Genomic DNA, 13,492 nt, shown 5'->3' with positions numbered 1-13,492 from the left:
ATATTAGGATTATGGAATACTGATTATGAAGACAGATTGAGAATTTGTAGACTGCAGACACTAGCAAACAGGCGAAAGAGGGGTGTATGATTGAGACTTACAAACTTCTGAAAGGGTCATACAGGATTTCAATTGATGGAATTTTTCAATTTATGGAGGATGGAGAAAGGACAAGAGGGCATCCTTGGAAGCTGAGAATGAAGACTGCTAAGAAAGGGTGAAGGCTAGATTTTTCTCTCATAGGGTGGTGCATGATTGGAATGGATTGCCATTGGATGTTGTGAGTGCAAGCAGTGTGAATGAATTCAAGAATAAGTATGATAGCTGGTGTGTGTAGTATGTGGCCTCCCTTGATGAGTCTGACTCCCTGGAGGTCTCTCTTAATAATAATAATAATTACTGATAAAAAAAAGACAGGAAAATGTTCATTAGATGGGTTCCATAAAAACATTTAATGAAGAATTGGGTAGTAGTAATTCTTAATTCAATCTCTAGCAATTAACGAGAATTATGCAAAATGATGTGATCATGTTTTTACACTAAAAGTACCTAGTCACTTTACCTAGTTTTATGCTGTTATAAAGTAAATTAATAATTATTATTATTCTTTGTCACCACCAGGGAGTCCAAAGACTCATTGAGGGAGGGCATCTACTCTACAGCTCTGCTTCCACCACTCATAAACCGCCAATTGACCGCAACTACACTGACGTCATCTATCGCTGACCGCCACCACTAGTATTTCCATAGACAGTCACAAACATCTGTGCCCATGGTGGGATTTGAACCCACAACCTCTTGGCTGGAGAGCAAACACACTAACAACTCAGCCAGCCAGGCTGGACAAAATAATAAATTATTTATTATATTATATTATAATTAACAATAATTATAATGCATTATAAATTAATCCACTGTAATTAAGATTAGCCTGTCACTTGCTTAATACAAGTGACTGGCTAATGATATTAAAATATCAGTAACCAATCATTATGAGCATCATAATATCCTTTACTTCATATACACTAGCAGTGAAACACAAAAGAGATGAATGATAGAGACTAAGGTGGAGTAGTAATGAAATTAATATGAGATAATATGTGAAAATGAGTGAAGATATGCTGTGGGCCTCGAGTGATGAGATTTTTGACTCCATGGAGATATCCAATAACAGTAATAATAATATAGATATTATTTCTGCAAAATTTTCAATGTTACTCCTCTAAATTAATATTAATTTTTTATGGCTATTTTGCTTATTCTTCCTTAGAAGTACCGCTTTTATGATGTTATCAGCTTTTTACTCAATTTTTAGGGCATTACTGATGTTTTAAAGATATAGATACATGAAGAATATAAGGAATAATAATTTTGGACATACAAAATCTCACACATACAAAGAAATACTAGAACACCACAATGTAGTATACAAATTTCCTTGCCAGCAAAACTGTGACATCACCTACACACAGGTTCCACAATCAGATCTTTATAGGCAAGACTATAGGAACAGTTCCATGATGGGTGGAGTGAAGACGACGCACTGTTGAAACGGCTCGCCCTTAATCTTGTTCCATAATATTCTATCCTTCTCCTTTCCCCAAATATTTTTTCTATTTTTCACCTTCTTACCAAAGAATTCTCAGCCCACCCTTAAAACCCGGGTTTTAAAATTCGTATACCTCTTGCCTCACCAGCAATTCTTCCCCATTTCTCTATCTCCACATTTCAAATGATAATACAAATGTATATCGCCATATGCCAGTGAATAACAAGACAAGCAGGAACATCCTACAAAAGTATGTCCAAAATTATTCCTCCAATATATTCTTCATGAATCTGTCTTTAAAACAGTAGCAATATCCTAAACATTGAGTAAAAAGCAAATGGCATTATAAAAATGTGTACTCCTAAACAAAAATAGCCATAAAATTCATCACTATTATGGTACTTCCAGAATATTCCATTACTAGCTGTAAAATAAGATATGACACCCATCAGTTTACACAAAAAATACTCACTGCAACATACAAATCCCAGAACATTTACGCAATAAGAAAAGTAGTAACCAAAAGAGAAACAAAATACAGGGAAAACAGAAATAGCAGCCTACACTTGAACAGAAACATACCCACAAATCGACAAAGCCGTAACAGCAGACAATTGATATTTGTAGCATGAGTTAATATGTGAATATTAACTAGTGCTTTTTTTTTTTAGGCAGGAGGGAGACTGTATGCAATGGTGTGGCATACTAATGCCTTTATAAGCAGTGATGTATGACATAGGGACGTGGTACCTTTAGCAATTTTATATTCAGTTACCTAGCATTAATGTTGCCAATTTAGCTTTTTTTTTTTTTTTTTTTTTTTTTTTTAAAGCTAGATCTAGCTTTTTTTTGTTCTCTGGCTTCAAAAATTTTAATCTAACTCCTTCAGAACTTGTTTCAGTTCTTTATAGTTGTTTTTAACCTACTCTTAAAGAAATTATTTTAAAAGTTTTCCAGATGTTCACATTTGATAAAGAATTATATTGTATGTTTGGTGCAAGTATCATGCACATTTCTGCCATTTTGCTGCCTGGAAGTTGTTAATGCAGCTACAAGTTAGTTTATTGCACAGTGTTCTGGCTGGTAGTTACGACAGCAAGTGGGAAGTTTTCAGAGACTGATCGTAATTTGTTGCAGTAAAGAGTTGCATACTCTTCTTCAAAAATGAGCAAAGAGAGAAATAAAGCTTACAAGCAAAAATTTAGAAGGGAGTGTTTAGTAAATGGCTGTGTGCAGGGCTGTCACCAGACTAGATTGTGGCCTGAGGCAAACAATTAAATATCACCCCTGACGGATTATAAGACAAAAATATAAGAAAATATCGAATTGCTATTTTGTTTTTTATTACAAGAGAAACATTAATTTTAAAACAATTACATAATAATATTAATTAAATGTTTGCTCTACGGGGATAACGCACAATAAACTGTTTATAAATGCTTCTAAATTTAAATTATAAGCTATATCTGCCTCTATCAACATAGTTGCTAGACCAACCAATCTTTCTTGGGTCAATGCTGTTCGCAAATAATTTTTAATCAGTTTAAGCTGGGAAAAACTTCTTTCCGCACTTGCTACAATGCTAGCTTAGCAACAGCGCCTACCACAATATGGCTGAACGAGCATCCTCATTAAGCCAGGCCATGAGGCAGGCTGCCTCTATGCTATTCCCTGTCGACGGTACTGGCTGTGTGAAGTTCCTGGTGATGCTACAAAAGGCTACTTTTGTAGCATCACCAGGTAAGTTTTGCAGATGTGATATAGCTGCTAAATATTGTCGGCTTGTAAAGTCTAGTGAAACTAAGAAACATCTTGTGCAGTTCCATATAAGGCTGTTCCTATTACAAATATGACTGTGAAGAAGTCTGATGAGACAGTGAACTTTGAAGACAACTTAGCATTATTTCTTTGTTGTCACTCATCGTTGAACAGTTGCCATCATCTTGTAGATCTTTGCAAAAATATCATCCAAGACAGTCAAATTATGCCAAAGGTAAAAATGCACTGAACCAAGTGCTCTATAATGTAAAGAATATTCTAAGTTAGCATTATGAAGTTGATCTAATTGCAGATAATGGAGATGGAAATTTCAGCTTGCTAATAGATGAATCGAAGGATATCACGGTGAATAAGATTTTAGGAATTGCCATCATTTATTATAGCAAGAAATTCAACAAAATGATGCATACATGTCTGATCATGGTGGTTCTAGAAAAGTGTGATGCTAGTGGTATTGTGGCTGCACTGAAAAAAAAAGAGCTCTTGACCAAGAAACTGGACATTAAAAAACTCACTGCAATTGGTATAGAAATGTCAGTGTCAATAATGGCATTTATGAACTGAAGGTATATATATATATATTCCTTCCTTAATCTTAACTGGATGTGTATGCCATTCATTGCAACTGGCAATGTCTCACTTGTGCAGAATCTCTCTCAAGAAAATTAGAATTTTTAGTTGCCAAAACATATAATTGTTTTTCACATTCTTCAAGACAAGCAGCGTACAAAGAGCTATATCAAACTATCAACAAAAATGATGCTCCACTGGAAATTATAAGCAACTGTGTGGCTCTCCATTGAACCTGCAGTAGACAGAATTCTCAGCCAGTGAGTGGAATTAAAAACTCGCTTCAAAGTCGTGAGTGTGAATGAGAAATGTCACAAAGCTCAAATTTAGTGGGAGATGTACAAAGATGAAAAAAATGTGTTGTACCTTTTATTTTTGCATCCTGTTCTAGTTCAAGTTCAGCAAGTTAACAAAATTTTTGACTCTGACAGTGCAGAGAAGATGAGATTATTTAAAGACCTTTCTCATTTGATTTGCTCTATTGCTAATATGTTAGTGCTACCATCATCCAGTGTCAACCCTCTAGAGTCAGAGATTGATGACTATTTGGATCCCAAACTAAATCTTGGTTACAGATTTGAAAGAAAAAATTCAGTTGACGATACAAAAGAAAATGACATAAAATGAGAGCACAATCATAGAAATAGAGCAAGACAGTTTCTTCTTGGTCTCTGAAGAGACCAAGCAAAGGTTGCCTGAAAACTTGAATATTTTAAGAATGATCTTTTCTTTTTCTGTTGACTTTACCCTAAAACACATAAAAGAACCTGTTGCTCCCATCTTAGAAATACTGCGAAAACAGAAAAAGACGTTGCTGCTGAATACCAGTACAATACTATCCACTTAAATAAATGAACAAATATAGAAAACACTGAGCTATTATTGCCTGAAGTACAAGATTATAAAGATGCCTCTGCAATGAATCCATTTAAAGAAATTGCTCAGCGTGCAATTCTTCTTCTTCTTCCATCATCTATGTGGATGATGATGAGGCCGAATGAACTCATTCCACTTCTGTCTGTCCCGGGAGAGTCCAAGGGTCCCAGTGTGCAATATATTTATTAATACTGCCATATTCTAATGCAGAAGTTGAACAAATTTTTAGTTCCATGAATATAGTTAAAACTAAATTAAGAAACAAGATGGAATTGCTGCCAATGCTGACAGCTATTTTGTCAGTCAAGTATCGCCTCAGGCATAACAACAAGTGTAAAGACTATCATTTACCAGAATCTACACTGAGTAATATTGGGACGATGGCCACATATAATAAAGATGAAAAATCTAAGTGAAAACGCGGGTGAATTAAGCACAGAAGACCGTTTGGAAGATGTCTTTAGCCACTTAAATGCAAGTACACTTCATCTTGAGTAAAGTAAGTAACTGAAAAGTATCTGCTGCTACTACTTCTAAAATTTTAACTTCAAATTTTTATTTTCAACTCCTTTTTAGCTCTCTTTTCTAGCTTTTTTTTAAGATTTAGCTGTTTTTAATCATTTTCCTTTGGCAAATAACTAAGCTTATATGAATGCTACATAGTAGCATTCATATAAGCTTAGTTATTTAATGAAATTTTCATTTTTAAACTATGCTATTTTTAAGATATTTGATATATATAAACTTTTTACATAAAATTTTTATTAAAACTTATTATTATTATTATTACTACTACCCATGACCTCATGGAGTAAAAGACTCATCTGGGAGGTCCTTTTATCACACACACAGCTTTTTATCATACACATTTTACTTATTTTTTTTATATAATTTTCACAATAAATTTTTGCTTAATAAATTGTTATATGCTCAATTTGATGTTCTTATTCCAAGAATGTTATTACACTGTGGAGTAAAAATATCACTAAATAATTTTTTAGTTTTGTTTTTATATTCTTTTAATTTTCAATTTTTCCTGCTAGCAAAAAATTAGTACCAGCACCTATTGCCTCACAAAAAAAAGCACCGATATTAACCATTCTAAATGTTAAATATGGAATCAGATTCTGGTTGAAACCAGTAAAACACACACACGCAGGTAATGAACAAAAAAAATGGAAAAAGTGACATGTTTCAATTAATATGACATTGGGCTGCTGTGGACATCTAATACAGCCTGTATTCTTCAAGGGGGAAGACTGTCGGTGCTTGGGACTTAGCAGGAGCAATTTTACACCAATCATCCAACAAAAACTAGATTAATTCACCTCTGTTCTTTGGAGGTGGGAAACATTATCTGAGAGCTCAGATAATGTTTCCGAAATGTCCCATAAATGTTCTATAGGATTTAAGTCTGGCAATTGGGATGCCATGGCAGACAGGACACCTCACCTTCATGTTCCATAAACCACTGGGTCACTTGTTTGCTCAATGAATGGGAGCATTATCCTGTTGAAATGTGGCTGGCTACGTAGGAGAAAAGTGTGTCAACATAGAATGAAGATGATCACTTATGATTGAAAGATAACATGCAACATCCACTTTGCCTTCCAATACAACAACTGGACTCAAATCATGCCATAAGAATGCACCCCAGAACATTACAGAACTACCAAAGCATTTCACAGTTAGAAACAAGCACTCTGGCTGGTAAGCTTCCTTCAGCTGATGACACACACGTATTTGTCTGGTTGCAGCAAAAAAGTGTGAACATGGATTCATCAGACATATAACATGCATCCACTGTTATGTAGTCCACTGCCTGTGATCTTTGCACATTGGAGACACAATGACGTGCATTGATGGGAGTGATCAAAGGCTTGTGGTAAGGCAATCCAACTCTGTAGTTCCCGGTGCAGAGTTTTTGTTGAAATTGGTTTCTTGCAACTGGAGTTTAATTTTTCACACAACTGCTTAGCAGTAGCCTGCTTATTTTTCATGGTACAGCACACTAATGCTCGAACATCCCTCTCTTGCAGTTAGCACTTTTGTTCACTATTACATTCCACTGATGATGTTTGTCCTGCCAACTGCCATAACCTTACAGACTGTTCCTCAACTAACAAGCAATTTCAGCTGTTCTGGTCACAGATGCACCTGCCAGCCTGGCTCCAACAATCACATCCCTTTCAAAGTCACTGAGGTCTTCTCTGGATTCCATTCTAACATGCAACAAACAGTGGTAGGCCTCTGTGTGCCTTTATACACATCCCTAGGAATGTCAGGAGAATATTTACATATCAACTGCATCTGTGTTTAGTGCAACAGACACTGCATTGCAAATACCAATAATGCGACCTGATAGCTCAATGTTTCCACCGTTTTGTCCATTACCTGTATATATACACAGACATACATATATATGAGTGCTCAAAAAAGATCATCTTACCACATTAAATTTCCTTCCAGAGTGGGTTCTATCAAATCTGAAAATAAAAAAGAAACATCTTTTGCAGTTTAATTTTACAGAAATAAACAGAGATGTATCAATAGACTTACCAATCATAGAAACATAACATGACAGGATATGTAATAATAGCAGTAATGAATGGCATATTATCATTCACACATTTCCATGGAGTACAAAGATCCTGTGAGAAGTTCACATGATATCCATCATCTCTCTCCTTAAACTCATTCAATGACAAAGCACTCGCAGCTACCTCTATGTGGCACTCATTCAATTCTCTCCAAGCAAAAACTTCAGCCCCCCCCATGCCCTTTCTTACTACATTGTTACATACCCTTCAAGAGTGATCCTTGTTCTATTTCCCTTGTGTCATGCATTTTGTAATTTTCTACAAAATCCCTTTAGTAACTTTAGTTTCAATCATATCTCCCTTTTTTTCTAAATTTTTTAAAATCAGCTAACTTATGAGAATTATATTTTATTAAACTAAACAATACAACCCAACAAGTTTCATAAGTTGACAGACTTACATCTTCAGGGATACGAGATGTACAAAAAACAATCAGGAAAAAAATAATTACATGCAACTCCTTATACGTACCAGCCTGTTGAAGTTTATGAAAAATCTGTTATGTGTAATTACTTTCTTCTCGTTTTTTATACAAGTCTTGTAGACTGCTTGTTTGAGATTTCAGACTTCATTGTAGGTCCGAAGACCACCTAGTCATGTTCTGTATTAGGAAATTAGTCTCTTTTTATTATTATTATCACCCCAAGACTTACATCTTCAGGGATACGAGATGTACAAAAAACAATCAGGAAAAAAATAATTACATGCAACTCCTTATACGTACCAGCCTGTTGAAGTTTATGAAAAATCTGTTATGTGTAATTACTTTCTTCTCGTTTTTTATACAAGTCTTGTAGACTGCTTGTTTGAGATTTCAGACTTCATTGTAGGTCCGAAGACCACCTAGTCATGTTCTGTATTAGGAAATTAGTCTCTTTTTATTATTATTATCACCCCAAGACCTCATGAGAAGACACACATCTCATCATACCGTGTCTTAAACACACTCAAATTCCTTGCAGACACCACACGCTCAGGCAAGGAATTCCAATCATTCACATCTCTGCACGAAAAAAACCTGCCTCTCACTCTCCTACTCACACCCTCTTTATACAGTTTCCAGGGATGACCTCTGGTTCTCCCCTGATCTCCCACTATTCTCTGTAGAACTTCTCCACCATTGATCTTATAACAACCTCTTACCAACTTGTAGGTCTCTATCATATTTCCCCTCTTCCCCTCTCCACCAGACTCTGCAAATTACATCTTCTCAATCTTTTCTCATACTCAACATTCCAGAGGTCAGAAATTACCTTAGTCAGTCGCCTTTGGACCCTTTCCAGCATCTCTTCATCCTTCTGAAAACCCGGTGACCAAATCTGGGCACAATAGTCCATGTGTGGCCTAATCAAAACCACATACAACGGAACAAGAATCTCCCTACTTCTACATGTCAGTGTCCTCCGCATCATTCCCAGAAGCCTTTGTGTTGTCTTCACAATTTTGGCGATGTGTCCCCTAAATTTTAGATCCTTATCCACTATCACCCCCCAGATCTCTTATTTCCTCTACCTCCGACAATATATTCTCACCACGCATAAATTCTGCATCCCATCTTTGTTTTCCAAATTTTAAAAACTTACATTTTGCAACATTGAACTCGCATCCCCATTTGCTTGCCCAATCACTCAATTTATTCAAGTCTTCTTGCAAGGCCACAACATCTTCACTACTCTTTATGATTCGTCCCAACTTTGCATCATCTGCAAACAACTGAATATCTCCATCCAAATCTTCGCCAATATCATTAATATACAAGTTAAATAGTAATTGTCCTAAAACAGACCCCTGAGGCACTCCACTAGTGACTTTCCTTTTCCTGGACATCACACCCCCATACACAACTTGTTGATACCTATCAGATAGCCAGTCTCCAATCGAATGCACTAATCTAATATCCAACCCCATCTGCTCTAGTTTGACTGTCAACTTATCATGAGGTACTCTATCAAAAGCCTTTGCAAAATCCAAGTATATTACTGTGTATCATCTGTCCAAGGAAGCAGTCACTTTATTGTAATAAGTAAGTAGATTACTAAAACATGACCTCCCTTCAGCAAATCCATGCTGTCCATCAAAGATAATACCATTGTTGGTATAATCTTTGATGGACAGCTCTGGATCCTAGTTCTCACAAGCTTCTCCAACAACTTAACCACAACACCTGACACACAGATAGGCCTATAGTTTGATGCTTGAGTTCGATCACCTCCTTTATGAAGTGGCACAATCTTACCCTCCTTCCACTCCTTAGGAACCTGACCAAGTGGAAGAATCGTATTAAAAAAATATGTCAAGGCAGGTGTCAACTCTCTGGCACATTCCTTCAGAATACGCAGTGATATATTATCAAGTCCCACAGCCTTATTTACATCTAGTTTACTCAACTCCCCAAACACCTCTTGCTCACTTACAGTCAGTCTCACCTCCCCATCATCAACTGCTCTTAATCTCTCCATGAAGTCACATTCACAAGATTGAAGATCTTTATGAACTGCTCATTAAGTATCTCCACTACACATTCTGCAACAGCTGTCTTTATACCATTTTCTCCAATCAACGTCATCCTTCCATAATCATTCTTTCTTTTGCTGGCTACATATCAAAAGAACTCCCTAGGAGTTCTTTTGATATGTAGCCAGCTTCATTAGCTAATTGTTGTTCATACCTCTCTTTAGCTACTCTCACCAACCAAGTCACCCTCCTTGCCTGGTCTTCGTAGACTTCATGAAATTGGTTATTTCCACTTCTCTTTTGCTGCCTCCACAATGCCCTTTTTCTCTGTATCGCATGCTTAATCTCTTTATTCATCCATCTCACACCTACCTTATTTAACCTTCTCACCCATGGTATGCATTTAGACATTGCATCTACTAGATAGTTTTTGAAAATTCCCCAAGCTGAATTGATCTCTTTTCCAGCTAACTCCTCATTCCATGCTACACCCACAAGCTGTCTCCTGAGCTCTTCATAATCACCCCCCCCCTTGTAGTTCCACATATACCCTTTTCTCACAGAGGTCCTCACACTGCTGGCAACCACCCAGGTAATCACCTCATGGTCACTCTCACCAATTCCTGGATGATTTGACACTTCATTTATAATTACATCCTCTGATGAGATGGCCAAATCCAAGACCGTTAATCCTCGTGTGCCCTCTGTCACATACTGTCTGAGGTAGTTATCCCTCAAAAACTCAAGAAACTAAACTCATTTTCTTTACTTCCAGTTGCTATCTCATCATTCCAGTCTATATTGCCATAATTAAAATCACCCATAATGATCACCTTTTTCTTATTTGCTTGGCTAATTTGACTATACATTTCACTATCACCACATCACCTGGTCAATAACAACATCCCACCAAGTATTTGATTCCATTCACCTCTATCTCACACCATACTGCCTCAAAACCACTGGCACTATTTCCATCTTGCATCTCTACTTTGTATGGCCATAACTCTTTCTCTATCGTCAATAGCACTCTCCCTCCCTTTTTACCCCTTCTATCCTCACGAAACACATCATACCCTTCCATCTCTATTCCTGTCAGGATGTCATCCTCTTCCAACCATGTCAATTCGTCCCTCAAATTCATTCCACACATTAACAAAACTGTACTGCCATCTCCTCACACATTTCAGCCAGCATATCATTCATAATCTTTGCTCTCCACCTTATTTCACCACAGTCATACCTAGGCAACACACTGACTACCCTTCCTGTCACACTATTCTCTTTTATCCTTCCAAGCAGCCTCCTGATATACATTGTGACACGCTCTTTGTCCTCTCTCAAATCATTTGTACCAATTAATACTATTAACTCTTTTGCTCGCTCCCGCCTCATATCCAATGCCTCAAATCACTCTACTCATTTTACCGCCTGGAAAACATACCTTGTGCATTCTATCCTCTAGCACACCTTTAATAATGGAGTCGCCATACAACGCCACTCGCTCATCTTTCGTTAACTCTTTCATGCCATCACGATTAATTTTTAATAGTTTTGACCTGAATTCTCTTAATTTCATTCCGCATCCATTTCATTTCTTGCCTCATCCAATCCAATTCAACTTCCAAATCTCACGACATATTCTCTCTATCATTCAATCTTTCTAACTCTCGACCCCCTCTTCTCACTTTCACTCATTCTTCTTTGTTTCCGTACTTTCGGTCCAACATACATCCAACTTTCACTCTCATTTATTTTTCTTTGTTTCCATACTTTCGGTCTAAACATGCATCCAACTTTCGCTATCATTCTTCTCACTTTCACTCTCATTCATCTTTCTTTGTTTCCGTACTTTCAGTCCAACATGCATCCAACTTTCACCATCATTCATTCTTTTTTTGCTATCATTCATTCTTTCACTTTCGATTTCTGCGTCACGCCATTTCTAGTTTCATTCATTCTCTCAATTTCATTTTCTTCTGCCACTCTCGCCTCACTTTCGTCCCTTTTAATCTCCATTATGGTTTTCAAATCACTCTTTTTCTTTTTTAATGATTTTTTAACATTTTTTCGCCTCTCTTTCTCACCATCCTTCTCTTTCAAACGTGCACTCATGTTCCCTGTGACAATCTCGTTACTAACACTTTCTGTCATCAATTTCATATTTGCATTCATCAGTTCCTTGTTCAGGTCACACTTCGCACACACCCTTTTTCCATCCACGCTAAACACCCACAAATCATTTATGTAATCGAAAGAATACATATAACAGACCTCACACTTAATGAAAGGACTGAAATCTATGCTGCCACCATTTTTTTTTTTTTTCCCTGCAGGTTACTAGGTTTAATAATAATGATTTCGTAATTAAGTTTAGGCAAGAAAAATCCCCCACACTAATAATACTAGTAGCGCACAACGTTTACAGACGCTCTTACTCAAACAATTACGCATATATACTTAATTATTCCTAGAATAACTTATCTCAATCAGGAGCTCTTCTCTTAGACACGTCCATAGCACTTGGCTTTTTTAAAGTTGGATCGACATCTAATATGCAGCAGGTTGACATGTCTGAAACTAACTTAGTGATCTTTGTTATTAGGTCGTCTTTGGACTTACAACGAAGTCTGAAATCTCTACACCCACTAATGCCATGCTTATATGGTGCACCAAAAGTGCACAAAATTAGAGTTCCGCTCCGCCCGATCGTAGACGGAAGAAATTCTCCTACATATCTAGCCCGTCTTTTGAAAGATAAAAAAAAAAAATCTGATTCCTTCATAAAGAATTCTAAGCATTTCACTGAAAAATTCAAAGACATCACCATCTTAAAAACAGACATCCTTGCAAGCCTAGACGTGGTTTCGTTATTCACCAACGTACCTGTTGAAGAAGTTATCAAGATCATAGAAAATCACTATCCACATGACATAGCTCAGCTTTTTCACCATTGCCTCAAATCGAATTATTTCAAAGTAAATAATACAATTTATGAACAACTTGATGGCTTAGCCATAGGCAGTCCCTTATCACCTCCCTGCACTGATCTGTTCATGGAAAAACTAGAAGCTGAAGTCCTTTCCAAAGCCTTAGTTTGGTGGAGATACGTTGATGATGTGTTCATTATCTGGAAAGGCACAGAAAATAGCTTATTTGATTTCCTTACAAAAATAAATTCCTTTCACTAAAAAATAAAGTTCACGTTTTAGAGCTGGAAAAGAATAATCAACTGCCTTTTCTAGATACACTAATAAAGAAACAAGAGAATGGACAAATCCAGCTCACAATCTATCGGAAACCAACAGATACTGGATGTTACCAGCACTTCAAATCGTCTCACCATATTGCGCAAAAACTCAGTATAATACATATGCTTAAAAATAGAGCGACCAATATTATCTCAGAAGAAAAAGATCTCCTTGATGAACTCACTCTCATATCTCAAACACTAGTAAACAACGGTTACTCAAAAAATATAATCAAAAAGATTCTTCATAGAAACCCTCCACAGCAATAACCTCCTGTCACGCAATATACATTGTCCATAGTCATCCCTTATGCAGGCATAGTAGAGGTATACGCCACATTTTAAGATCTCCTAAAGACATTAATGCCTTCTTCAAATATGCAGGTGTATACAACATCCCATGTTCCTGGAGAT

General features: G+C 36.6%; 1 protein-coding gene across 2 annotated transcripts in view; it reads right to left on the bottom strand.

Moving 5' to 3' along the window:
* The window catches only part of LOC150094558 (uncharacterized), a 170,205-nt gene that overhangs the window by 133,001 nt on the left and 23,712 nt on the right, over window positions 1–13,492 (bottom strand). For both annotated transcript variants that reach the window (XM_090412329.1, XM_090412327.1), the window contains exon 3: window positions 7,224–7,260. In XM_090412329.1, coding sequence (XP_090268455.1) covers window positions 7,224–7,260 — 37 coding nt within the window. The remainder of the gene's footprint in view (window positions 1–7,223; window positions 7,261–13,492) is intronic.

The sequence above is a fragment of the Typopeltis vanoorti genome, chromosome 22 (genome assembly GCF_054136105.1).
Source record: "Typopeltis vanoorti isolate ZY-2024b chromosome 22, IOZ_Tvanoo_1.0, whole genome shotgun sequence".
Lineage (NCBI taxonomy): Eukaryota > Metazoa > Arthropoda > Arachnida > Uropygi > Thelyphonidae > Typopeltis > Typopeltis vanoorti.
Note: the sequence above shows the minus strand (reverse complement) of the source record. Positions and strands in the feature narration are given on the sequence as shown.